This window comes from Lottia gigantea, assembly GCF_000327385.1.
Source record: "Lottia gigantea unplaced genomic scaffold LOTGIsca_112, whole genome shotgun sequence".
Taxonomy (NCBI): domain Eukaryota; kingdom Metazoa; phylum Mollusca; class Gastropoda; family Lottiidae; genus Lottia; species Lottia gigantea.
The window spans coordinates 82,116-109,762 of NW_008707048.1; the positions used below are offsets into that span (position 1 = coordinate 82,116).

At 34.3% G+C, this 27,647-nt stretch overlaps 4 protein-coding genes across 4 annotated transcripts; 2 read left to right on the plus strand and 2 right to left on the minus strand.

Annotated features, from left to right (window-relative positions):
* Positions 1-554: 554 nt before the first annotated feature.
* On the plus strand, positions 555-4,592 carry LOTGIDRAFT_237593 (hypothetical protein). Its single transcript, XM_009047426.1, has 2 exons — positions 555-926; positions 2,835-4,592. The coding sequence occupies exons 1-2, from the start codon at positions 602-604 to the stop codon at positions 3,779-3,781; spliced, it is 1,272 nt and encodes a 423-aa protein (XP_009045674.1). The 5' UTR covers positions 555-601; the 3' UTR covers positions 3,782-4,592.
* A 2,163-nt stretch (positions 4,593-6,755) lies between these two features.
* Positions 6,756-17,860, plus strand: LOTGIDRAFT_171232 (hypothetical protein; the record flags this gene model as incomplete). Its single annotated transcript, XM_009047427.1, has 20 exons — positions 6,756-6,807; positions 7,343-7,439; positions 8,677-8,841; positions 10,099-10,212; positions 10,978-11,160; positions 12,122-12,183; positions 12,566-12,647; positions 13,009-13,046; positions 13,351-13,391; positions 13,821-13,871; positions 14,345-14,458; positions 14,759-14,884; positions 15,081-15,114; positions 15,311-15,393; positions 15,663-15,715; positions 16,142-16,224; positions 16,638-16,763; positions 16,989-17,071; positions 17,408-17,489; positions 17,826-17,860. The coding sequence occupies 20 exons, from the start codon at positions 6,756-6,758 to the stop codon at positions 17,858-17,860; spliced, it is 1,704 nt and encodes a 567-aa protein (XP_009045675.1).
* Positions 17,861-19,530: 1,670 nt separating this feature from the next.
* On the minus strand, positions 19,531-22,223 carry LOTGIDRAFT_205030 (hypothetical protein). The gene is made up of 5 exons (XM_009047428.1): positions 22,012-22,223; positions 21,441-21,595; positions 20,868-21,000; positions 20,118-20,292; positions 19,531-19,903 (listed from the first exon to the last, which is right to left on the minus strand). Exons 2-5 carry the CDS (start codon positions 21,564-21,566, stop codon positions 19,720-19,722), a joined length of 618 nt encoding a protein of 205 aa, XP_009045676.1. The 5' UTR covers positions 21,567-21,595; positions 22,012-22,223; the 3' UTR covers positions 19,531-19,719.
* An 826-nt stretch (positions 22,224-23,049) lies between these two features.
* LOTGIDRAFT_224226 (hypothetical protein) lies at positions 23,050-25,583 on the minus strand. Its single transcript, XM_009047429.1, has 5 exons — positions 25,561-25,583; positions 24,996-25,113; positions 24,472-24,607; positions 24,020-24,194; positions 23,050-23,561 (listed from the first exon to the last, which is right to left on the minus strand). The coding sequence occupies exons 2-5, from the start codon at positions 25,110-25,112 to the stop codon at positions 23,390-23,392; spliced, it is 600 nt and encodes a 199-aa protein (XP_009045677.1). The 5' UTR covers position 25,113; positions 25,561-25,583; the 3' UTR covers positions 23,050-23,389.
* Positions 25,584-27,647: the final 2,064 nt, after the last annotated feature.

The window sequence follows — 27,647 nt, forward strand, 5'->3', positions numbered from 1 at the left end:
TATTGAAAATCTCTTGCCTGATTCGTCTGCATTCGAGGAAAAGATGTAACTGCGGAAATGGCGTTAATGTTTTAATGTGAATAACTGGTTTTGACTCAGCCGTCTGCTGACGGATGAAACCAATGTGTAGACGACTCTTAAATTGAATCAAACCTTCGAAATGCGAATGTCTCTGCATATATTCGTGTTTAAATCTCAGAAACAACTCTCGGCTGCATCGCTTTAAAGCAGTATGTCCTTTTTATATACTAACAATATTAGATAATTGTATCCTTTATTCTTCTTTGACAAACTACGATTGCGGAGACAAGTATGTCGAGCACCCACCAGTTTTCAAATAATAATCATACAGAAAATTAATGAATAGGCCTGCTATATGTAGTAGGCCTGTAGTATTTGTCGTCACGCTGTTGAATAGACGAGTTGTCGTTTGTTTACAGGAGTGTTGCAGAAAACCGGTTTCAGGTGTTACTATTTATAGATAATCTAACAATCGTTATTTTATTTCTATAAAGATCATGGTGACTTATATGGATATAGATTTTTAGGTTTACAAGTGATTTATAGTTCATCGTCATTCAGTCATTCAGGAAAATTCAAAATGGCGTCCGAAACAGACGAACAAGCTAAAAGCAATAGTTCATTGTATGACGGGATTAATGATTCCGAACAATATGTGTTTCAATTTGATGATGAAAAATATAAACTAGGAGACTTCGAAGATGAGAAGAATTTACCGACAGTGGTCAGATTTGAAGATACACAAGGGGACGTAACTCCTGGAATAAAAATCTACGCTGAAACCCCTGTTCTATTCTTCACGAGAAGGTCTCAGAAACAAGCATCAGTGAGAACAATTTATAGAGATAATTCTGGAGCTTTCTTTGAAGTTGGACAGACCCTGATCATTCCTGAAGACTACCAAGGTAAGAGCCTGAGTTTTTTGTCTCTTTGGATTTTAAAGCCATTCTGGTCTTTCAGGAAATGGTAAACATCATGCTATTTTTGGTACATGTGGTACTAAGAAATTGGTTTTTCATAAAACGTGGAATCATGCAGTAATCACCATATACCAGCGGAGAGAGCTTGGTGTATATTTTTGGTAGTAATGACTTTAAAATCCGACATTAAATGGGATCATTCCACAAGTATAACTTCAAGTTTGATAATAACAAAAAAGGTTTTTGTGGACTTATCTCAATGAAAATAAAGAGCTCATGTTTTTGTAAAGAGAATATACTGGTCTTTTTAGTGAATATCGACAAATATCTATGATTTAAGGCTGGGAAAACACATCTTAGCATCACTGAAATAATCACTTATTCTGTTACCCTCTATAAAAATCACTTTCAGATTTTATTGAAAATGTACTATATCGGAATATACGGAATGTCAATGTAGCAGATATTGGAATATAATATTGGCAGTAAGGACTCTGTATATTATACAGATTCTAGGACGCTGGTAGCAATGTTACTGGCGTAGAAAACGAACTGGATCGGGTGAATTTTATTGGTGTTCATTAATCGGTCCTCTTGATAACCCCTTATATAGATTTGGGATTCGCAAGGGCCAACGTTTGAAGTATCCAATGGACCATATGGTAAACATTTTCTGATGATAAACACGTCCAACAGACCTTAAGGAAGCTGAAAATAGACATCCTATACACATGAGTCTATCAACTCAGTTTCGCTTAACAAAATGAATATGACTAATCCTCAACTATTTCGTTGTATTTCATTTATTGGTAAAAATTGCATGTTTTTAAACACCACCCTAAATTCACCACCCAAAATCATCCCAAAAACTATTACGTTAACTGGCGAATTGTTTTGTACTGTTTTTGTAGGCAATACAATAAAATATACGAAGGTGTAACAGTCATGTTAAAAGATATTACCCTTTTAAAACGCCCACTAGAAAAATAATGTTGAGATATAGAATGCGCTTTATTTACTTCAAATACACTATGTTATAAAAGAAATATTTTTCTGAAGAATACCCAACATGTGACGTATCATTCATCATTCAGAAAGAAAAAACTATCGGTTTATATTACAAATTCATAATATATTCAACAGTCAAGTGTAACTTACTAACAACTGTGTCAAAAATAAAACTTAAAGGGATTATATAGAGATTTTCTACATTGAGGGACACTGATATCATCAACTTGCACCATTCTAATTTTCAATCAGACGTCTGTGGTTACTGCACTCCACTTCGCCGTAATATTTCGTGAAATACTTATATATCAATAGCAGTTTTTGTAATAGTGTCGCCATGAAATGCTTACATTTAGTGGAATTGCAAGAGCCACAGAAGTCTGACTTAAAGTTGGAATGGTACAATATGCCGATACACAAAAAGATTAGCAAACCTCTTTAGTTTCCAATCTCTTTAAATATGTTAATATTCAAAATACTACCTTTTAAGTAGAGTCGAATGTAGATCAAATTTGATAAATTTACATTTTGCTTACTAATGTAGTTGATATAAGGAGGTGACACTCCAAAGATTTCGGTGAGAAAAAATAAATAGTCGAAACGATAGTATGGGTAAACACATTAGAGCGAGTTTCACGAACGATTAAGGCCTAGATCCTCAATCAGCTTTAAGGATACAAAATGAATGTGTCTAAACTCATATAAACTCAGATACCCTAAAACATTCAAAAAAATAATTCTTCTGTAATTATTTTAAGTTAATTGGGTATCCTTGAAGACACGATAGGTGTTTTTGGTCAAAGTCTTTGTCAAATGTAAGTCTACTATAATGAAAATAATGGAATACAAATTAAACTAATAATCATAATTATACCTCTATTCCAGGCTGGTTTGAAGTGGTACCATCAGATTTTACCAGAGCATCGTGTTATAAATCTATAGCCGAATTGGCTGAATCTATGCCAAGGAAATTTTTCACAAGGTCTAATATCAAAGCTATTCGAGTAATAACCAACGAAAATGGTGAAGAGCAATATCTGGAACGAAAAATTCCAGCTGGGTCGATCCTAAAGACTGATAGCATTTTTACAGCTAAGTGGAAAACGGAAGCTGAAACTGGACTGTTTAAAAAGAAAAGTTCCCAGTGGACGACCTATGAAGTGAAATATCTCAATTGCATAACAACCACGGACCAAAAAGAGATTCTTATTCCTCTTACTACCAAGGGTAAATTTAACGCCGTGTATGAACGTGGAAAATTGGACTGTAACTCCGTTTACACCATGAAAGACATCCTCAGTGATTTGTCTCTCCCAGTTCGAGTTCGATTATTGTTTGGTAAAGCGCCAGTGGTTCCTTGCATTTTCACAGGAATGCTCAACGTCAGATCTTTTAAAACCGAGCAAAAAATAATTGCCAGCACGGTTCTTAATAAACGTAATGTCTTATTTGAAGTTCCAATAGGTCTAGGGTGTAGTGTTCAAGTATCCAATAATTTGGAAGAATGTTGTGATTTAGACACGTATAGAGATGGCGTAAAATTATGCCAAAAATATGCCCATATGTACAGTACCATGATCAAATTATCGCCAAAAATGGACACGAACAGTCAGGTGATGCAACATATTCCCACAGATCCATCCTATATGAAAACGGTTGATGATGCATTAAAAGCATTGGATTTGATAACTGACATAAGTCTCACTGAGGAACCTAAAGATCATTTAATGGAGTCGTCATCCGATACAGATTCATTGCGGAGTGATCAGCCGACAATCCCACGTGGGACCTTAATGAACCTTACCAGAGACACATCACAATCAACTGCTTAGCGTTCTGTTACAGTAAATTTACGGTGATATTTACTTGCATAATATAAAGTATGATTCTGACCACAAACAAACTTCATAGCTAGTAAAGCAACTTCATAGTTTGTACGGCAACTTCATAGTTTGTGCAACAACTGCATAGTTTGTACAACAACTTCATAGTTTTACAAAGTCTTCATTCTTTGTTCATAAACCTCCTGGTTTATTCAATCTCCAGATTAAGATTTGATATTATTTATTTCATGTCCACTATATTATTTGCATAATATTATATGTATATGATTTTGTTACACCTATATCATTATTATTGTCATTATTGGTCAGCCTATTGACGTGACATTTAGAGTGGTCCATTTAAAAACATATACATTGATATATTTTACATCAACTATATCCGTATTCTTTTCATATCATTGTACAACAATCCTTTAGAGTGATTTATTGAACAAAATATATTAAACTTTATAACATGAACTATATCGACATTCATATAATATTAGTGTACAACAATCGTTTAGAGTGGTTCATTGAAAAAATAAATATTTATGTGTTTTACATCAACTTACGTTATAACGTCATAATACACCATTTTTATATTGAATGGTTCATTTTTGTCAACTATATCAGCATCAAATTTAACCCTAAAAATATCCGTATATCATTCTGTTTGATGCAAATTCAATAAAAATATATTGACAGTTAGAATTGGTATATTGTGGTCAAGGTCAGTTAGCATTGTGTTTTGATGTTTAAAATGATAAAATATATATTGTTTTATGTACACATCTTGAATAAAACGATAAATCATCATTCTATATATCTAGTAATAGAATATCGAGAAATTACAAACAGAGATTTATCTTGTATAATATACACTGTAGTGCAGAGGTCTTCAACCTGTTTTCTTTCTATAACCTTCTCAGGATGGTAATCGATTGCATTCAATCAGGCTTTATTCTCTGACATAAAAAGGAATTGCAGGGAAAACCATGAAATAAGGGATTTATTGGTGAAGGGGGATAACTCAATCGATCAAGGGTAATGAAATGGGATAATAGAAAGAAAGGGGTTGGAAACCCCTGAATTAGGAGAAAGGAATCTGAGACCATTCCCTCGATTTGAAATTTATTGGTCAATTTCTGGGTATGAGCCGGGCGAGTCCGATGTAATCCTTTGAATTGCCAGTCGATTTAAACCCTGGTGAGCCTGTTGAACGGCAAGCCACAATAAGCTCTAAAAACCTTTCTTTTCATATAGGCCAACTATTTCAATTAGATATCATAGATATCAAACATAAATATTTAGATTTAAAAGACAAATATGTTATTAAAGAATGGTATGAATTATAGTTAATATAAACTTAGGTCGAGAATAGGTTATCAGTCAAGAGATTTTATATTGATCTCATTATATCAATCACACCATAACTCTGAATCCTTATCATAAATTCAGACCACAATAATATCTATATAATCTTATGATTAGAAAAAGAATGTCTCTAACTCGTTCTCTCGCAGCTTAAGGTAGAGCTATCTGCAATCTTAAAATATTTTGAATTTTTTTTTTACATTGAAATTTCTAGTCATTTTTCGGGTTTTTTTTTTCAATTCCATTAAATAAAAGCATCTAAGTTTTCTTAGTTTTCTGGGTTTGAAATCGACATTTCTCGTACTTGACAATTGTATTTCAGTCGAGACTACAATTAATCAGATGTAAGCCATGCGCTCGTTGAAACAATTAATCGTGTCCAACTAGATACAAGTAATTCCGAACTGTGACTCTTAGGTGTTGAATGTGCCGACTGATTAGACCAATTATCACTAATTGGCTGAATACTAAAAGTCGATTGGTTAAACGAAATTTCAGCCAATCAGATTTCGTGTTGACATTCCGGTTTTTGAAAGTCAATCAACAATTGTCGAATACTGCTTTTCCTAATCACAAAAATGTCGAAGAAGGCTACTTTATAAAACTTTCTCTCGGGTCTACTTTATAGAAAAAAAGAGCAAACTTTGAGCGAAATTGGCTCATTTAGAATAGTCAGCTATTTAGCTTGGTTCTGTGTCCTATTATCGAACTTATTTCCTAAACTATGGCAGATATTTGATGTCTGGTTTTTTTTGTCGAGATAGTCGAGTGATAAAGATGCTTTTTTCAGAGTGTTTTCACCAGTTTAGAATTTAATATTGTGAAAAGGTATTTTCAAAACAAATTTTTAACATCGTAAAAACTTTAAGCCGACGAGTCAGTTTGGAACAGAAGGATATTATATTGCTCCAGGAGGTTAAACAGGAAAGGTTGCTGACCAGTTAAGATTCTTTTACCAAGGTATGGTTACACATGCCATTGACTTTACAATGTGTAGGGCAAGAGCGTTATTATTACATATGAACACGTCCTAGAGTTACGGCCCATGTCAAACGCGTTATGACGAACATATTGATTGGTGATAAGAACAAATATATATCAACCCTAATTGTTTAAAATTTCATGTTGTCAAACACAATTTCTTAACGTCCATTAGATCTCGATAGAAATTATTACACATAGCAAATACTCTTTAATGTATATATACATATTGTAAATAACCCAAATTCAATAAGGCCATAGAGTGAAAAATGGCATTATAATAAAACTTTTGTTAATGAGACCCGTGAAAGAAATAGAGGTATATCATGAAATGGCCTACCCTGGTTTGCTTTTGATCGCATATTTGTCAGAAAGGCTTTTTACCCACGACAACATGAATTCATTTATTGTATTGTGTTAGATAAGGCTTGACAACCAAATACAACATAAGAAAGTTTGGCTTGGATTGGCTACCTTTCCAATTACATCCACACAAAAATTGGAGATTTGGATTGGATTACGATGTAAAATCCAATTAAATTTTACGGTGTAATTTTAAGATAACAATGGGAACAATTAATGGATTTAAAAGTGAGATCTGAAGTGAATAGTGCCCTCAAGTGTCAACATGGATGTTGAAACGTACAATGACGGTGGCTATAACGCCACTCTGCTCATAGGTAAGTTTGTTAAGCGATATTCAAATTACCGTTCATCCAACGAATTATGATTCAATACAGCGTCCACAAATTCGAATAAAATCGTCTCGGCATTCAAGGGTAAAAATTGAAGCACGATTTAATGATGTAGTCAACAATTGAGAATCCTTCTATTCGTCGATAGAATTACCTTTAAATTGATTTGTGTTCCTGCAATCTATAAGTCAATGAGAATTGAAGAATGGGGAATGGTAAAAAACCAATGATGAAAATGACCTGATGGTTTCCATGAAAGAAAGGTGCTATTTTATTGAAAAGCATTATTGTTACATCGAACAATATCGCCGACATGGAACACAGGAATCGTAGACATCGTGATTCCATACTCTGAAAAATAGGGGACTGGATCCACGATTGACGATGAACCTAGAAATTACATACATCATACATCATGTACTAGAAATTACCATCTATTCGTCTTACGGATTTTTCTTGCTTTTGTTGCGTCTACTCTTGTAATACTTGGGGTGCTGATCCGATCTATCTTCTTCTTCAGGTGAGTCCGAAAGAAGTAGTGCCAAAAGACGACGACAAGAAGACTATAAGCAGGATTTAGAATTACAAATGAGAGAGAAAAATGCTGCAAGACAAAGGTTTGTATCAACTGATTTTATAGTCCTTGCATCTTAATGATTATATCCTTTGGCAGTGCATTTGGAGTGAACCAGAACCCTTTAGTGGAATTGGGTTCAAAAGAACATTTCTGGTTGTTTATGCGCATCCGGGTCACTTTTTATATTCACTTAGCACTACTTCCGATTTCCAACACCCGGTTCCTGCAATTCCAAAAAAACTTGTGCAGGTGATGACGTCACTATCACAAATAGATACCTTAAAAGCCAATGGTTGGTTAAACTACCTTCATAGTCCAGTAAAAATAAAAATTCTGGAAAAGCAGGAACCACCGTCTTTGGGCAGGAAAATACAATGCCGCAAAAGGCTACAGCTAGAATACATTGGCTACCAAACCTTTTTTCCAATACCTTAAAGTACATAAATCAAACGATCAAACGATCAAAGTTGTTATTTACTACCTATAAATTCCCATTTTCGATATACGATTGTATTTAAATCTAAGTATATCGAGTATATCATAAGTGTGGTAAACACGTTAGGACATGTTAATGAAAACAACAGTACAGTATACATTGTTGACAAAATGTATAGAAGGTCCTGTCTATTGTTCATCATTGTTACGTAGAACCATTGTTCTTCCTTGAAAAAAAGAATGAAATGGATTGGAGCTATAATCTACGAAGGTAATATTAATCATTTTGTGACATTAGGATGACACTAAGGTAGAAATCAATGAAACGTGACAGAGAAATATATTGATATACATGTACTTTGACCTATTTTGATCAAAGAAGGTATTAAAGGGACATGTCTTTACTGTTCCCTTTTTTCTGAATGCCATGATAATCTGAAAGTTTTGCCTTTCTGCTTGAACAGACAAGATAAAATTTAGACATTTTCGAATTAGATCAAAAAGTTATTGCTCTTGATTTACAAATTTTCGAATAATTTGACTCAAATGCTGAGTTAGGCACGGTATTTTTTTCCGTTGTTACGTGTGAAATGCTTTGATTTTAGTTACCTCTTTTGTCATATGAAGACTATAGTTTGCACTGATTTTCATCTGTTCTTGTAAAAGACAGAAAACTGACAAAGGCAGATTTCACTCAAAAACGTGTTGACTTTACAATGTTCAAGGTTGAAATATATCAGTGTTAATTTGATGGGCAAAAAAAAAACAAGACTCTTATACATTTTTTTCCTTCAAAACGTCTAGTCTTTGACTTGAAATTCCTGATTTTTCTATATTTTCAGAGAAAAGTTACAAGACATGCGAGTTAATGCTTCTGGATGGCTTGATCCTGAGAAAGGTCCTGAACGTCTCAAACCTCTTGGCGGTCATGATTTCATGACGACTAAGAGAGTTCGAGAGTCTCGAGCTAAACCATACCATACATTGTTTGCTCTCGATCAACCCAGGTAATTATAATCCTCAACCATTCTTTACCTACAAAACTGTCCTGGACTGTCTACGTCTACATCCGGTATCATACCAGTCATGGTTTTACAGGCAGCAACACTGCCTTAATGCTAGTACAGGGGTTTTTAACCTGGAGAGGTGGGTGGGGGTGGCGTATTTAAAAATTTTGGGGGATAATGTGACGCTTTGTAGTCTAGCATTACATTATTGGACTTATGATTTTATTCGTTTTATTCCATCAGGCTATATTCTCGAACATGAAAAGAACATCACAAAACAATAGGTGATTTATAGGGGAGGGGGGTAAAACGAGCGATCAAGAATTCTGAAAGGGGTACTAGAAAGAAAAAAAATGAAAACCCCTGTGCTAGTAGAATAACATTCATACTTTGGTTGTGGCTTTAGACACTTATGGCGGTTGGTAATACAACTTTTTTCATGTATTGAATCATTTTTACTCTAAACATAAAACATATAATTACAAATTTGTACACCATCATGCGTCTTTATGTCCAATTTAGCGGGTTATTTGCAACTTTTAAGCTAATTGCATATATAACATTTTTGGCACAATTTCCTTTGGTTTTTGTCTTGAATGTTTTCGAGCTTCTTGTGAACTGTTTCAGTTTATGCTACGGGTTGTGATCTACCTGAATCTCTTATGATCTTACTTTTCGTCATGTTATAATTTGTCTTCTATGGTTCTGATTTAGGACACATCATTTTACCTCATGTCGACATTATTATGATTTTATGTATCCCCATACACTTATTTTAAGAATTGGAGATGCAGAGGGATACTTATAGATTCTTTTGCGCCATTCCAAATTCACCCGAAAAGTGTAAGGTTCGTGAAATACGACAAAAATATCACGTCACAAATAACATGTATTTGCAATAGTGGAACAAGTATCATGGTAATTTGAAAGGTGCAAATAGAATCTTCTAGTATTTCTGATAGCCTTCACATAATAGAATAAACATAAGCTAGAGAACCTCTTTTCAAACTCTTTACTCTTATCTTGCCAACCGCCCGTGTGTTTTATTCTACGAAGGTCTTGCAAACAGCTTCCTGTATGAAATCTTATTGGAATTAAAATACGATTTGGCGATTTCATAATTTGATACATAGACAAACAGTAATTCATATTTGGAATATATAGCAAAGTGACAAAAGATTAAAAAAAAACTCATTAAACTGAACATCAGCCGCCTTCAAAGTAATATAAAGAATCATTTTCTTTGTGGACTTGCAGGAAGCTGGTAGCAGGACAAGCAACAATTGTAGAGCGACCACAGGTTCAGGTAGTATCACCTCCTGTAGAAAGACGTAGACCTCCTCTTAAAATCATTTCTCCTAGACCCAGAGTGTGAGTACTCATAATCTACTTTCCAATGTAAAACTTTCGGTAGATCATCAATGCAAAAGAACTATTCCTCTATCCATCTTCACAATTAAATAGTTTCCAATTTAATCCGAGTAAACTGCTTTTTTGAACGGTTGATGATGATAAGAAAGTTCAATCTAAATCCATTGATATGAAAAGTACCTTCAAAGTTCAAATGGAACTTATAATAAAGGAATCATAGGAATCATGGCGTTCTTTACAATGTCAAACTATTACGAACTTATGTATTTATACCTTGACTGCAATAGTCACCATTCTTGTATCACGGAATGCAGCGATTCGATTGGATTGTACGCCAGCGAATACAGTCTATCAGAGCCCTCACAGATAGTCTGTAAACATCATGGCTTTCTGTCGAGGTCTCTGATTGACTCTATTCCCTAGCGTACAATCCAGAAATTGTTTCATTTACAAACTTCCATGATTCAAGAAAGGGGACTATCGCAGTCAAGGTATAAGTACGAAGCTTGTTATAGCTTGACATTGTGAAGGTGGGAAATGTACTAAGATTGTTTTCCTTGTGATTTCATTCAGGGTAACGACGTTTCGTTACGTATAGTGGTCCTCACCGATTAATTTTGAAAACTTGGAATTATGAAGATGGCGATCGGGAAATATTATTTTTGATAAAGTTGATAGGAATCCTTGAGACCAAAAACAGAAAAGATATTACTTGATACACAGTATTATACTATTTCGATTAATATTTACTCAAATCATTTGCAGCAATAAGATATGGGCCAGAGAAAGGGGAGCACGGTCTCCAATGGCCATGCCAAATTTAACAGTAAGAGACCATTCTCCACCTCCGCCCCTTCATGTCAGGGCTTCGTCTGTACCTGCCATGCAATTAATAGAGCCTCCTAGAAGGTCTTTTGACATTCATCCTGGCATATTTTACCAACCGCCGTGAGTTTTTAACGAGCTTGAAAATAGATAGAGTTAACATTTTTAATTTTATTACAATTTTACATATTTTGTAAGTTTTTATTCTTATAATTTAGTTGTTAATTTAGTCGGAGATAATAAAACTGTTTTTGTTATTATTTTCTATGTAATTAATACCAAGGAATTAACCACGATATTCCGCTTCTTACTCAGAAAGACATTAGTGCCATTTTTATTTGACCAATCATACTTTAGTCTCAGAAATGGGATTTATTTTTAGCTGAGCCAATCAGTAATATTGTTCACAGTTCACCGTCGAAATTGGAGCCTTCAAATCCATGTGTGTCTAGAATTATCCACGCTTGAATGTTAAAATCACGACTCGTCACTTTAGTATACTCCATGATATATAGAAAAGACATAATTATATAGAAATAGAGAGTGAAATTCCTAGTATTTTTTGAAGGAATTATGCGATTTTCTAACATTTCTAGTACTTCTGAAGACTATTAACATATATTCAAGATTCAAATCAACCCCTTCAAATGGCGCACTTGTTCTTTTAAGGAGTCATTTTGTATATTATTTACTTTTTATGATAGTAGTTTTTATGGTTGTAGTTTTCATGTGTAATATTATTTAAGACTTAATATTCATACTTTTCTTTTCGATTTATTTATTTTGTAAATATTTGTATAATGATAGTTTTTAATATGTTGACTCTTGGTATGTTTCTAAACAATTGTCATTTTATGTGTTATTTAAGAATTTTCAAAACCTTCACGAAAATTTGACATATTCGAAACAAACATACCGGACATATTTTAATCTGAAAGGGGTTTATATTTGCACGAATTCCAATTTGATCCAAGTTCTTTAGATGTACAAAGGATGAACTTATTTGAAGGGAGAGCGCACATTCACTTTCCGATGTAAAATGATGTTGAAAATTTGAAATGATTAAATATTCTCTTAATTTCAGTGCATATCCTCAACAACCTATGGGCATGTCGTATCAACCTATGTATGATATGCCAGCATCCGGTAAGTTAGTAATATATATGAACATACATTATGAAGACTTATAAACATAAGTGAAGAATACAGTCTATGTCAGAACAATCAGACGAAATAAAACACAATGCAAAAAGAATAAAAAAAAAATTACCTCTAAAGTTGACAGGATAATGAATTGGTTATTAACAATCCAATATTTGTTATGTTGCTTTGGAAGCGGATTTCTGTTTTTCGAATAAGCAAAAATTATCACTGGATACACTATACCCGAGGTCTTCGAATACTTTGTGTTTTTTGTGTGTTTTGGTTGAAAAAGCAAAAGACACGATACTAAACATTTACCAGATTGTGCGCTTGAGCAGCTATATCGATCACAGGATATCAAGACTGTACTCTGTTTATATTCCAGCACCAGTAAACCTAGTCCCACCTTTAACTATCAATCAGACCAGTCCTCGACCATTAATTATCAACCATCAACCAATAGATAGGTAAGTCATCTAGCCGTGAAACCTTAAAGTAGTTATAAAAGTTCTTCAGGGCATTGTATGTGAACCATTTTTATTTGCGTCATTTCGACATAGTCTTAACTATCAACGAAACCGGAAGTTGACAATCGCAAAGTAGTTATTTGTAATATTATGGTGCATAGAGTTTCATATAATATGTATATCTGACTTAAATCATCTAATCTGGAAAAAAATGACTCATTAGCACAAAACGTGATATTTAACGGTGTATTTCGAACTTCCGTTTGTGGAGGTCGAGTGATTGGTGTCATTTTCCGAAAATTTCATTTGCTTTTTTCGTCTACTTCATCAAGTTTTTTACTATTTCTTTTCCCCTTTTCAGTGGTCATTCACCGAGGTATAACCCATTTCAAAATGATTGTAAGTTTTAATCACTTTTTTACCTTAAATTTAAAAACTTATATTTTTAAAAAGAAAATTTGTGTGTGTTTCAATTTTAAACAAAGGTTCTAAAGATGGATACAAAGCATTTATTCAAAAAACCATTATTAACAAGGAAACTATATATGACAGACAAAGCTAACTATAAAGCAAACGTTGGCTATTAGCAGTTTGGTGTTCGACACAGCGATACTGAATAACAAATCACCTATTAGGTGTTGGTTATAAATCAGTTGTAACTCAGTTGTAACTCATGCTTACGGTTATATTATTTGATTTTTAGCTGGTATCATAGAACTAAAATCAGTTCTCCAAATGTCCATGGTAAGTTATGAAAATTCACCCTTTTTTTATTTTACTATTTATTATAGTCTAATTTATGTTTTTTTTTTATTTTTAACAATAGTCTTATTCAGTAGATAGGTTAATGTTTCGTATTTTTTCTGACCCTATTCAAATAGAAAGTTAAGCTCGCTGGTCGCCGGCTGAATTGTCAAAGTTTGTAGATACTAGTTGCACCCCCTTTTCTATTAAAAACCTCTCGTGATTAAATCCTTGGCAATGCATTTATTTATTTCGTCTGATAAGATTACGTAAGAAACTTCCTAATACATAGTTTTTGTCATAGAATTTATTTAGTTTATTTGCTTGAAATTTTCTTCTAATTAAATTTTTTATTAAGCTTCAGAACATAACATTACAATAACATTTAATTTTGTAGTTTTCTTTCATTTTTTAACATTTTGAATCCAGAAAGAACGTGCCAGGATATCAGAAAAGAGATTTATAGATTTAGATAAAAAGGTAACATTTGTGTAGTTTCATTGTTGTCTAACATTTTTTTCTGATACTTACTACGATAATTTTAACATTAAATAGGGTAGTGAGAGGTCTAAAATGTGTTTTCTAGCCTATGTATATGTATATTTCCCGTCCCATTTGTTGGTCCTGTTAATCTAGATAATTTTTATTAAATTATCTGTCAAGACATTATTTAAGTCAAACGGTATCTCGATAGTGACGAGATTATGTAATTATGTTTTTATGGAATTACATACTGAAACCACAGACGTCGGATAGGAAATATGTGTCCAAAATACACATGTACAGGCTTGAAAAAATTTTTGAATCGCCTTTAATCATACTTACATCAGGAAGTTCTTGTCTGATAAGGCTTGGAACCCTTCAATGTAGCATAATCAGTGTCCAAACCAGATTTCACTCGTCGTCAATTCGATTTGAATTATGTCAAAATTCGTATTGTTTGACAACTTTAGTTGGAAAATGAAAGAATGAGGGCACGACTAGAAAGAGAAAATGCAGACCACCGAAGAAAATTAGACAGAGATAGAGAAGCTGAGATGCGCAGAGCCAGAGATCAGGAAGCAGAGGTAGGATCTTAAAAGATTTCAAATAATTTCCGATAGTTCTTTGAACGATATGCGACACGAGTAAGAGAACTCACTGAAAAGAAGCGATAGGTCGAGGATATAGTATTCTACAGTGTCCACCACTTGTATCTGATGCCTTTATTCAATGGAGGATGACAATCATATTTCAAAAGAACTATGTGTCGAATTTTCTTGAAATCCATGATGGCGTTTATAAATAAGTTTCGTAGCAGTACTTCATACTCACTTTACATTAGAAATCATTCAAATACCCAATGTTTATTATGATCTTCAATGCAGCATCGCAGAAGAATGGAAGAACTAAGAAGAGAAGCTGAAGAACGAAGACGACAAGCAGAACGAGATAGACGAGAGGCAGAGAGATTACGACTTTTAGCTCTTCGTCAGCCTAGACAGGAAGCCGCGGTAAGTAATTATCTCTTTGACTTCCCTCAACTTTCTGTTAAACTCTTCCACACTTGTATTCTTTCCATAAATTTAAAATATGACAACAATGGCGCCGTCAAGCTGCTTAAGTTACCATTCCTCTGAATATGTAGACATTGGAGGAAAATTGTCGAGACTAAGGGAATTAGTACATTTTCGTTTACTTTTTTTCCAGCCAAACCCAGATATAAGAATAATTCAACCCAAATGTGAGTTTTTATTCAAATATTTTCATCCCCTATTCTGACCAGGAAGAACAAAGGTGCAAATTGCAACACTATCAATATCTTTATCTTTGTTCGAAACGACATTTTAACTTGTCGGTGGCTTCAGTCCTAAGTAAACAGGTTCTGTCTGTTGTGAATATGTCTTTATTTATTTTTTTCTTCTGCTTCATATTTGTAGCTCCCGATCTGTATGATATTAGATTGTATCGCAATCAACTGCGGGAAGAAAGGCGAAAAATAGAGGCACTACTTAACAGAAAGGTAAATGAATGTTAATCTAAAAATTGTGGAACAAAACTGCTAAAACTGATGCCGACAGACAAGGATTTGGCAGCATTAATCACCTACATATACAGATCATAGCATGTTGTATAACAGTTATGTTTACTTTAGAGGTGGATCTCCGTTTTTTGTGTTATTGTGCAATATCAATTTTTTGATTTGGCAAAATAGATTCAAATGTCTCCCAATGGTTCAATATATAATATACTAGAACTCGTTTGATAAAAATATTTTTGTAATTTTTGCAGTCTGAACCTAATAAAGGAATGGATTTAAGAGTAATAAAACAGAAAAGACAACAGTAAGTTCAATACTTCAGTTTAATCATTCACTCTTCAGGCGGCTGTAATGGCCGCTTTACATAATATATTTGGAAGTATTTATATCATTATCTGAAAGAAGTGTACCAAATTTGGCAATGCGCATTATCTATGTTCATTAAGCAAGGATTACTCCGCTATGGTGTCAAAAAAACTAGATTCGACAGATTATCTATGAATGCCATAATGTTTACAGTCTTTCTGTCAAGAGCTCTGATTGACTGTATTTGCTAACGTACAATCCAACCAAATCGCTGCATATACAAATTTCTGCGATACAAGGATCACTGCTTTTGCAGTCAAGGTATAAGAAGAAGTTCGTAATAACTTGACATTGTGAATATGCCCCTAGACCAACACTATAAAGATTGTAGGCTCTTTTATATCATCCTTGTCGGATTTTTCAGATATGCTTTACCAAAAACACCATCGACTGCTGATTTAGCTAATAGACAAAATGTAGCTATATTTACAGATCTAAAACATAGAGGTTGGTATCCAACATTATTTTATATAGGAAAAAAACATAAAGACAGAAAGCTGTTGAAGAGAGAAAATACCCAATCAATATAGGCAAAGAGGCTGAAATTATAAGAATGGAGAAACAATCAAGTTTTTTTTCTTTTTAATATGCAGAGGATTCCATTGTCGCACGTGGATTTCTATCGCCAATTTCTCGAACGTCCTTATCACGAAAACATATTTTGATCGCTTCGTTTCGTGTTTTAAGATCATGTTTGTGATCAGAATCGTGGTTATCTTCACTCCTTGGTCTCCATCGAGGAAGAACTCATTGGTGACAGATAACTTCCAAGAGACTTGACCCTAGTTTCCTGACCTTGAAAACTCTTGTTAATTAAATATCTCGATGGTACTTTTATGGTCTTTTTTAAATATTTCCAGAAATACCAGCTCGTAAAGTGTTTAGAGGAATGTTCCCCGAGGTGCCGTACACTAATAAAAAGTTAGAATGGCAACAAGCAGCTTTATTAAAACAACAAGAACAAACTATACGTGGCCTGCAAGAATGTAAGTTTTATTCATTTTTCTATTGATAATACTGATGTATAAAGTGGAGTGGGATTTAGAAATAGTTTATCCAAATATCGTTAGGTTTATTATCATATACGACACCATCATTTTCTGGGTTTTATTATTGACTTTGTCAGTCCTTTGTGATATTTTTTAGTCAAGGTTTAACAAAATATCTCTCATATTTCATACTTGTTCATTTTTTTACTTTACAATTTACAGATCAGATAACAGAAGAACATTATGATGAAAAAGAAAGGAGAAGGAAATGGCTAGAAATGTATCCATGGACACCAAACATAACGGTAAGCATTAAGTTTTATATAACGAGCACAAGAAACATGGTTCACAAAAGATTTCAAAATTTGGACTTCAGCTATATTAGATCTGAATTTCGTACTGTGATCCTACCAAATACATATTAGCTTTATCGGCATGAGTATACTCTTTCTCTCTTTTTAACAGTCGAGGGATCTTTTTGTTCATAATGTGGAGCTCTTTGCAAGTTTATGCCCATGTCTCGCCCAAAAAGAGGTGATCAACCATAGGATTAACTTCGAACCTTTTTTGTGGTAGTTTTGTGATCTGGTTTTGATTCTATTCTTATGTATTATAACTGCATCTCTATTTTTATCTTATAGACTGGTCACTATGGAAGAATTCAAACCTCGAGAAGTTTAGATGGTTATGGAGATAGATCATATCGATCTTATGATGATTATGGTAAGTGTCCACCTCACACTCACTAAGCATATTATAACGTGTCACTCACTAAGTATAGCTAGCAGACTGAGCTTGGAACTTCAGTGGCTTGTTGTGATCGGAAGGATGTCATTGACGAACCGGTGGTTTAATTGTGTTAATTTGTGAAAAGGGCCCCTCAGACCATAGCGATCACCGGTTGCGTATGGTTGCGAATAGGTACAGCGGTCATAAGTTTCAAACGCAACTGTGAGTTGTGAGTTGCGTTCGATACTCACGACCACTTTCATTATTTGCAACCATACGAGGGTGGAATTGGGTCTTTATAATACCGTATACACATCTTGTTTCTTATAGATACTGATGGTTTACGACTAAGAGGACATCGGTAAGATTTTTCACACCATTCTTAGATTGCCAAAATAAAAAATCATATCTTCTAATTGGCACTATTCATTGTTGATATTGAAAACTATCACCGTTCACTGCTGAATAACTGGTATCTCTGGTGAAATATCACTGTCTATAATGCGCACTATACACGCAAATATATATGTCGATTGTCTACAAGCATAGCAAATTTCGTCGTCTTTGATGAATCGTAGTTTGTGACGTCACTAAATCCGTAATTTTCCGCTTGTAATGTTTTTTGTTTTATTGAAATTAAAAATCCCTGTGATGATAAATGATTGCTTATTTTCTAAAAACTGCAATATTTATTTTATCTATGACTCTGTAAAAATAACTCTTTAAGAATTTAACCCAGCTTATTTTTTTACAGGTCATCCTCGGCAACTACTCTACAAGATGATACTTGGTTAAGACCAAGTTCAGCTAATATGTAGAGTACACGGATTTTGCCATAAGTGGGAAAAGTCGATTGAAGGAAAGTGCATCAATTCAAACGTTAGAATAAGTCATTGTTCTCGTCGCTGAAGATTCAGGAAAATTTTCGTTTTCGTCATCCTGTTTAAGAGCTACAAAAGCTATCGAGAGTTGTTGCATCAAAAGTCTTTGAATTATAGTCGCATATGTCAGGCATTTTCCTATAGCCATGATATTTAAGAGATAAGAAAAGAGTTGGAAATTTATAAGATCGCATCCTCATTATTTGGGACAGTCTGATCACAGAAAACTCTTGTTGTTGTCCCTGTTATTAGTACCGTTATACACACATTGCCTCGTAGGTATTCTGTGTCTTTCTTTCCCACAAAAAGTGTCTGTGTTTGTTTTTAACTGTGATAATCGAGAACTGCAAGTTTTGCTTAAAGGGATTGTAAAGAGGTTTTCTAAACTTTTTATGTGGATCGGGAACACTTATAGCATGAATTTGCACCATTACAAAAAGTGTTTTCAGCCCGACGTCTGTGGCTCGTGTAATTCCACAAAAAAGTGGGCGTTTTATGCCACCGCTATCGCACTGCTATTGATATATTATAAGGACATTTGCGATAGTGACGTCATAAAACGTATAGTTTAAGTGGAATTGCATAACCACAGATGTCTGATTGAAAATTGGAATGGTGCAAATTTATGTAATCACCTATACACATAGTTTTTATAGAAAAACTTTTTACAATCTCTTTAATGTATTTGGTTTCTCAAATGTGACGAATTAATACTTGTATATACTATAAAATAATACTTTTTTCTTATATTTTTGTATATCGTTGTATATCGTTGTACATTTTTGTATAATCTTATTAAGTTATTTTGTAAAGTTGTAAGTAGTCGTTATTAAATATATTAAATGCAGTCTGTTCGTTTTTGTCTTTTAACTTATCTAAAGATTTACAGTCATATAATTTTCAATTCATCAGTTCCTAGAGCTCCATATTAGCTATATGTATCTCTTTTCGAAATTTAAATCGGACATCTGGTTCTTCTGCAATTCATTAAAAATGTAATATGGGAGGAGGGGGGCTGGCCACAGGCAGTGGAAACAAAAAGATGATAGGGCGTTATCACCCTTTGCGATCACCTGGTATCATTCTAATTTTTGCGATTTGTTAACATCGATTCATTTTCGTGGAGATTCCATACTGCTAAAACAATTTTTTTTCAGTATTGTTTTTATTTCGGACAATTAATATATCTAACATCTTCAATTTTGATCTGTTTTCGTTAGCCCGATCAGGCACAGAATAGCAGGACGTGAGACTTCATTTCATTTGTGATTTGGCGGGTTCTCTACACAGATTATCTAGCGAATATGAAGAAAAAGGCTCTTAATGAAAAGTATCTAGTAAAGTTATGGTATCTTTTCCTTTTTCAACAACCAAACTTCATTGTGACGATTTTCTTTGACCTGTGGGTGATCATACGTAGCAGTATAGAAAAAATCATCAGGATACGCCCCAGTGTCATTTATAGCGTTCACAAGTTCTTGTAATACCTTCATATATTGTCTATCATAAGCAACGCCATCGAAAGAACTGGAAAAAAAAATAAAGCTACGTATTTAAATATGGTTCAAGCTATTGCGAACTGTGTCTAATTCCTTGACTACAATAGCCACCTTTCTTGTATTCCCGAAGTTTGTGAATGCAGCGAATTGAATGGATTAGACACTGTCGATTACAAACAATCAGAGCACGTTCAGCAAAATTGCTTAAGTCTTTCCGGAACTAATCGGCTGTATATACATACCGTATATAATAAGTCGATGGTGGTATTGTAATAAAAGTAAGATTAGTATTTAGTGGACTTGGTAGATGATCAATATTTTCACGTGGTATGAGTAAATGCATTGTGTATATACTTCCTCTATCACCTGCTGACTCGAGTTTGGTTAGCAACGGCACTGCTAGATCTAACTGTTTTTCTATGGGGAAGAAATAGAGACTTTATGAAACAACGTAATAAGACATCCTGGAATCCAGACGAAAAGAGTCAGTCCACGTCACTTGTATGGTCAGGATGGATTTGTGAATAATGTGCAAGACAGTGTAGCAACGTGCTCTGGATATCATATGAGAAAATTGCAGTGTTGTGAGCTCCCTTATCTTTATGAATTTGGTACAAAAGCTGTAACGTGTTAACATTTTTTGCTGATCATTTCCTGTGAGTGTGATCATTGATTCCTAACAAGTTCAAAAACCGTCGACTCAAAAAAAAGTATCTCATATGAATCGAGGGTCCTATTGGTAATGTTGAATGCTAAACCATTACTGAGAAAACTCTTGGTCTCTGTTTCCCAACCTTTGATATTAGTTCCCCCTAGCTACTCAGTAACCCGTTTAAATGGTTTTTCACAGAGCTCAAAAAACATATCGAATTCGGTTGGAATATCCACTCCTTTCGCTGTGAAGAGATAAAAGATGTGCTAGCGAACGATGAGTTCGGTTTGTGAATCAATAAGTGATACAGATTTTGAAGAAAGCAATTGGTTTTACTTACTCATGGTATTGTTGCCTTCTATATAACTAAACAAATTTTTAAATAATAATTCTCCAAGAATATCTGATTTCCATTGACCAATATGTGATGTTGTTACCCAGGTTAAAGATCCATACTGACGAACCTCATAATCCTGTAATACAGTATTGTCAAATATAGAAGCATTCAGTGGATCAAGAAAGTCCCTCGGTCTTTGATCTTTTGACTTGGACAATAGAATTCAAAAATATAGAGCGCTACAGCAATCTAAAAATTAAAGTGCCTATAAAATTCCAACATTTTTCAAGTCTGTGACCCCGAATGACATATCAAATATCGCACCCAACTTGGCACAATGGCAACTTTCTGTCGTCAGGTGATCTCAATAGGAGCTAAATTCAGATTCGAGTGCCAACAAGCGCCCGAAATGTGATAATAATTTATGTTCCAATGGATTCCTGAACGGGTAGAGATTTGTGCCTTGAAAATAGCTAGTAAGACACAAATAGCTCTTAACAATGGCGTGGTAAATAGTCTTTACCTTAGTAGTGTTAATATAATATGTAATGCCGAAGTGAAAAAAAGATAACTTACCTTTGTCTTGTTCAAGAGATTGAATTTCGGACATTCCAGACCTTTACAAAACCATGGCGAGGCGGAAGCATTGTTTGACGTTGATAACATTAAAATACCAATAAAACCGAGAAACATTAACTTCATGTTCAGGATGCTGCTTGGTCACGTTGAGTCTGGAATATGTATTAAAAATATTAACAGGGACAGGTTTGCTATTTTGGAGGGTTGATTTCGGTCTTGAATTATTTAAATAGTCTTCAGAAGTATGAAAATCGCAGGATCACTTCAAAAATACTGGAGTCTCGAGATAAGACGAGTCGACATTTTAATTTCCAAACGTTTTTTAAGATAAAATTTCGACGGTGAGTCGTGAAAAAAATTCAGTTTCTGAGACTAAGGTACGAATGGTCGAACGGATGGTGAATCTGTCCCTTTAAATTTGGAAAATGGATCACCTAATACTGAATACTTTACAAAATTGATTGGCAGAGTTCGATTCTGTAAACATTGTAATTGGACAGTAATATTGGATTCATAGATATCATATAAACACGACGACGAAAACAAAACAATAAATTGCTCAACTTACGAAGATAAAAATTTTGACAGTGAATATACTTGTTTCATAGACACACGAAGTATTGTTTTTCGTTGATGTTGTTCTCGTTGTTATTGTTGTTGTTGTTGTTGATGTCCAGACGTATAATCCCTTACATCAAAAATTAATATATCCTATAATCACATTTCTATCTCATCCAATTCATACGCTGAAGTTTCCCTCTTAAACAGATACAGTTAAAGATTTTGAAGGAGTCAGGACGAAGAAAAACTACGAAATGTTACAGGATAATTTATAGTTTATATCAAATGTTGTGAAGGGATGATGTCATCAAGACATTCTCTTTTACAGCTCTCACAAATCAAATAAGTTTATTTTCCGTCATTTCAAAAATTACATTCTTACGAATATTTGGCAGCGACCGACAAAACCTCGAGTGTTTTTCGCGGGACAATTTCAGGCAACAACCCGACCCGACCCTCTCCCCTCTCTCCCCTCTTCAACAGACCGTCGGCCAATACGCCTATGAACCGGCCAAGTTGGCATGAATATTGTCTCGATTGCTCACGGTTTTAGTAAAGGATAGAAAATAAATGCCATTTGAAGGTCAAATAATGTCAATATACGTCGAATTTGTTGATTTAAGGGTAACCTATTTTGTTACCAATTCGTGAGAACGTTATTTGAAAAGTGAAGGTTGAGCTAGAGTCTGGGTGTACGATTAGAGGATTGCGTACCTTTATTAAAATCAGTTCATGACATGACGTATTCATAAACTGACAAAATAATTGTCGTCTTGATCAAAAGTAAACCTATAAGACGAGTTTAAATCTGTGTAAAGGGATATAGCCGCATAGCCATTCGCTAAAGATAGTCGAGACAATGATTGTCTCTTTGGACGACCTTGATGAATGAACAGAATATTTCGACGACAATATCCCTTGAATTTGATTTGTTGTATGATATTTATGGTTATATTTGTAATTGCTAAAATGAAATGAGATCTTCCTCTTTTCTTGCAACAAGTGCAATGACGCCATGACGGCTGCAGTATTTGACCATTATTTTGCGTCTGTCAATATATCTTTGAAAGCATTTATTTTAACAAACCAAACCGAAAATTTAGCTTTTCAACTGAAACTGACGCTGACCAATATTCTTATGACCCCATTTTGGAAATAACGTCAAGTTTCCAATAACTGTTAATCGTTGGTGGACATGGTACATAACTTACAGTGGATGAGAGGTAGAATTCGGTACTTTGTGCCAGTAAACAATTGATACCACTAGAGTGTTTCAACAAAAATAACACGTTACAACCAAAACCATATTTTATTACAAACACAATATCAATATTCAAAAATTCGTGAAATTGACTGGATAATTAAATAATGCTTGACTGATGGTTTTAAAGTTTCCTTAACCAAACTTCATTATGTCTGTTGTATTTCTCAGACGGACTGTCGTAAGTGGCGGTATAAAACATATTGTTATCATATATATTAGGACTGTTGATGGAATTAACTAAATTTTGTAATTCTGACATGTATATCTGACCATTGGCAAATCCACCGAAAGACCTGTAAATACAAAATACACACATGTAACATTCAGTTTCTTACAAATACACAAACGTTCACCTTTGTTAACGGTTGGAAAATTGGCTCCAATGAGCGTCCAAAATGTTAAAAGTATACCCCACTCGTAAAAGTTAAGATTTCTTTAGGGGTACAATTATACAGATTATTGATAATAATTTCAGTAAAATAATTTGCTGTCGGATTGACGTTTCTGAGCTATAAGACGCCGTTAGTTCGAATCTGTTCAAGGTAAGAACAAATCTAAATCCACTACCAGTACTTCTGAGAGCTTGCATCCATAGCATAGGCTCCGTAGTGGTCAGGTTAGGCACGTTTGTTGTGCGACGTGCTGCTAATGATAAATTGCTATTGAAGTCGGTCATTACACTTTTCAATATATTTTGTTTTGGAGGTGTTTTTTTGGACATACTACTACGATGTAAAAATATCTGTCTTACCTGACATAGTAGATAGAAGCTGGATCAGTTATAAGAGTCACTTTTGAGTCAATGGGTTTTGGAATGTTCTGCATGGAAGCTGTTGGAATCATAAATTTCATGTTATATTGAGTACCGCCCTGGGCTGCTGATTTCACTTCGGTAACAACTGGTACAGTCATCGATATTTTCTTCTCTGTAAAATAGATATGTTAGTAATAAAGAACGATGGCCCATGAATTTGATTATCCAGTGTTTAACCGTTGTTATTATGGCAGAGTCTTGAAAAGGCGAGTAGTCAATTTCAAACACTGATAATCATGGATACACAGTTAAGAAAGCTAAAATTTTAACGGTAAGCTGCGAACATTATTACTGTTTAGCTTAGCCAAACAATTCCACTAATTTTGGCCTCAGGCGAGCCGATGCTGTGGGTCATCAAGTTTAAGGGCTTTATAAAATGCTATACTTACTAAGAGTGTTACTTCCTTGTATATATTGGAATAATCGTCCAAATAATTGTCCCAATACATTAGAATGCCATGGTCCTGAATAAGTGGTCGTAGCCCATGTTAACGGACCATATTGTCTTGTCTCGAACGCGTTTCCCTGAAAACAAAAATTACAAACACAAATTTCAAATCTGTAAAAACATTGCATTAAGATGAATCCACAATTTCATACCGACTCATTATTCATTAAGCTGGTGACTAATCTAGAAAACAATGCAGTTGTCATTCTTCAAAGTGTTTTAATACTGAATCATTTGATGTCACTTTGCGAATGTCAATCACTTTTACCGTGTAACCCTACAGGGGGCACGGGGGGAGGGGGCTCCGGATATTACCCCTTTACCAAACCACCAAACAATCAAGTCTGACTGCGGGCCTACACATTAATCTGAATAATCCACGCAGCTAATAATGTCCATATGGTATTTCATCCAGTATGTGAAATGCAGGACACAAAGCAAAGCAGAAGAAGAACATACTCCTACCTGTGTGGAATTTAGTTTAACATATTTTGGACATTCGTTTCCTTTACAGAAAGATGGAGCCTGGCAATAAGAGTATGGCACTAAAACAGCCAGTACAACAGCTACTAGTAACTTCATTCTGTAATAATCATAACCATAATAATAAATATTCAAAAAACTCAAAAGTGGTTAGCCAACCTTTTCATTCAGTGGTAGCGCCAATCGAATGTGTGTAAGAATGAACGAATTGAAATGTGTTTTTCAATTTTTGTCAGAGTGCAAATGGGCGATGATCATTGCATTTGCAATGGGCAGTATTGGTTTTAGGCAGGCATCTCCCAGCTACAAAAACCACTGCTAAATACCCTATTTGATTTTCCTTCCGACGTTTGTGGTTCCTAATAGTCCTATACCTTGAACAAGTAAGTATTTGAGAATCTTAAGGAAATTGCACTAACTATGCTCCCAAAGCTGTACAAATAACAACGTAAGTCACAAAGGCAAACCGTAAGTTGCAATGCTTCTTTTCATTGAGAATCTCAATGTTTGCATCGTCCACAAACACATATCAAAGCAAGAAACTTACCTCTTTGCTTAGTAGTCCCGAATGCAAACAACTAACTGATGACGCGCCTCAAAGGGTTTCGTTTTAAATTAAGGTTTACGTAATAAACAAGGAAAATGGATGGAGCGTCTTTAAAATTGATATATGACATGTAACTGGACATCACAATCTTGCTGGACATTGTTCATTAAAATTAATAATACATTCTGATAACACAGTCACATTGACAGCAAATATAAACTCGATATATATGTTATGGGTTTTTCTTGATTGCGATTGGAATTATCATCTAATTAGAATTAGACCAAACTTTCGGTCCGTTTTCTTTATTATTTTTATTTTACCCACTTCTGTTAAAATCTAAGGATGGCCCTCTTGAATATACACCCGTTTGATGACACCGCCAGCCAATCAAATTTCTTCCTTCTCCAACGCTGGGATTTTGTGACACGAACAAAAGTTACTTTCAATTTTTAATGATAATTCTTTTTAGTGAAATTTAGTAACCAAATCTATTATTTAAACCGTTTAAAACTCACAAAGAATGTAATGTAACTAACAGATGAACTGGTTAGGAGTGATGTTCGTACAAAATCTCTTGAAGTTTCGAATGTCAAAGCCTAATGTCCAGAGGCTATGTGCACTACATGTACTGAGTTGTCAGCATAACAATAGTAATACCTCGATTGTAAATTAAGTAAAGATACATGAAACATATATAACAAATCACTTTTATCTATACCGCCGAATTTTCTGTAACCATAAGTTTGAAGTGTCGGTCTATTTACTTTGCTGATAAAACATTTGCACAATGCAGTCTGGAGAAAATGTTTTAAAATTTAGTCAAGAATTAGTCATATTTGTCTCATATTTTCAACTATTTCAAGTAGATTCAAATTGATAAATCTTGACAAATCTGTCGAAAACAGATAACTGTATTCTTGGTCAAAATATAAGAAACCGGTTTCTGTTAATCTGTTAATTTGTATTGAACATTTTCATTACATATAGCGTTTCGTTATATGCATTCAACGGGGTTTTTTTCATATCGAAAATTTTGAGCGGGTTTTTTTTTATATCGAAATTTTGAGAAGCTCGTTCTTTAAGTGCATGGAAAATGGACCAAAAATATTATATATTAATGTCCACCAGGGTCCTATTCATTACTTAAAAACTAACGGTCCAATTTTTAGTTTAGGTAATAAATAGTAATATATAGTTTCACTTATTACAAATTCTTCTAAAAATAAATATAGCCTCGTGTTTATTTTTTGATTTGGCAACTCCTGTGCATAGACCTCCCCTCCCCCCTCCCGAAAAACTGGACTGACCCCCTGAAAAAAATTATGACATCCGAACATCTCAGGAAATGAAATGAATGGAGATTTGCGTCCTACTTTTCTGCTCCATGTAGGGTAATGTAAACGTTTCAACTCTAATGACCATACCCCATTTCCCAGCGGGATATATTACTTGATCCTCTGAACAATCAAGACTGGCCACGGCCCTCTAACGGCTTAAAAAACTTCTATCGTCACTTCCTCTGGCATGTCAGCAAGACAGGTTAGCTATAATTGAAAAGCTACAGACCCTATTTTAAATAGTTCCCTTTGGAGTTACCTCCCTTCTATCAATCTAGTATAAACCGAACCTTGCGTCTCGTTAAAGTTACAAGAAATGACCTTTCGTACAATAGTGGTAATGTTGGTGTGGGAATTAGATTTAAATTTCAAAATGCTATGCGATGTTAAGCAGCCATAGACGCGGGAGGGAATTCTATATTTTAGAATAAATTTGTAAAGCCCAACTCTGGATAAATTTATGACATTGGCCAAATTTAACACATTACCATGACGTGGTAAATAGCTGTTACCATGAATCAAAAGGACAATCAAGTTTTACATACAGGATAACATAATCTTTTTGGGACCCCTTCCAAGTATATGACCAAATTGTTTGGCATTGATTGTTACCAAATTAACCTTCAGCAATGCACTATTTGGAATTGGACAAATTTGATCATTATGTGATCGTTTTGAAATATTCACCAAGAAAAAAAATTCTGACAACCGACCAATTCCATTACTGCAACTAAACACCAAGCATCA

Coding starts and splice junctions, on each gene's coding strand:
- LOTGIDRAFT_205030 (XM_009047428.1), bottom strand. CDS start 21,566: ATGAAGTTAATGTTTCTCGGTTTTATTGGTATTTTAATGTTATCAACG. Junction 21,001..21,440: donor ATCTCTTGAACAAGACAAAG/GTAAGTTATCTT, acceptor ACTGTATTACAG/GATTATGAGGTTCGTCAGTA. Junction 19,904..20,117: donor CCATCGACTTATTATATACG/GTATGTATATAC, acceptor TTTTTTTTCCAG/TTCTTTCGATGGCGTTGCTT.
- LOTGIDRAFT_224226 (XM_009047429.1), bottom strand. CDS start 25,112: ATGAAGTTACTAGTAGCTGTTGTACTGGCTGTTTTAGTGCCATACTCT. Junction 24,608..24,995: donor TTAAACTAAATTCCACACAG/GTAGGAGTATGT, acceptor TTTTGTTTTCAG/GGAAACGCGTTCGAGACAAG. Junction 24,195..24,471: donor ACAAGGAAGTAACACTCTTA/GTAAGTATAGCA, acceptor TCTATTTTACAG/AGAAGAAAATATCGATGACT.
- LOTGIDRAFT_237593 (XM_009047426.1), top strand. CDS start 602: ATGGCGTCCGAAACAGACGAACAAGCTAAAAGCAATAGTTCATTGTAT. Junction 927..2,834: donor CATTCCTGAAGACTACCAAG/GTAAGAGCCTGA, acceptor CCTCTATTCCAG/GCTGGTTTGAAGTGGTACCA.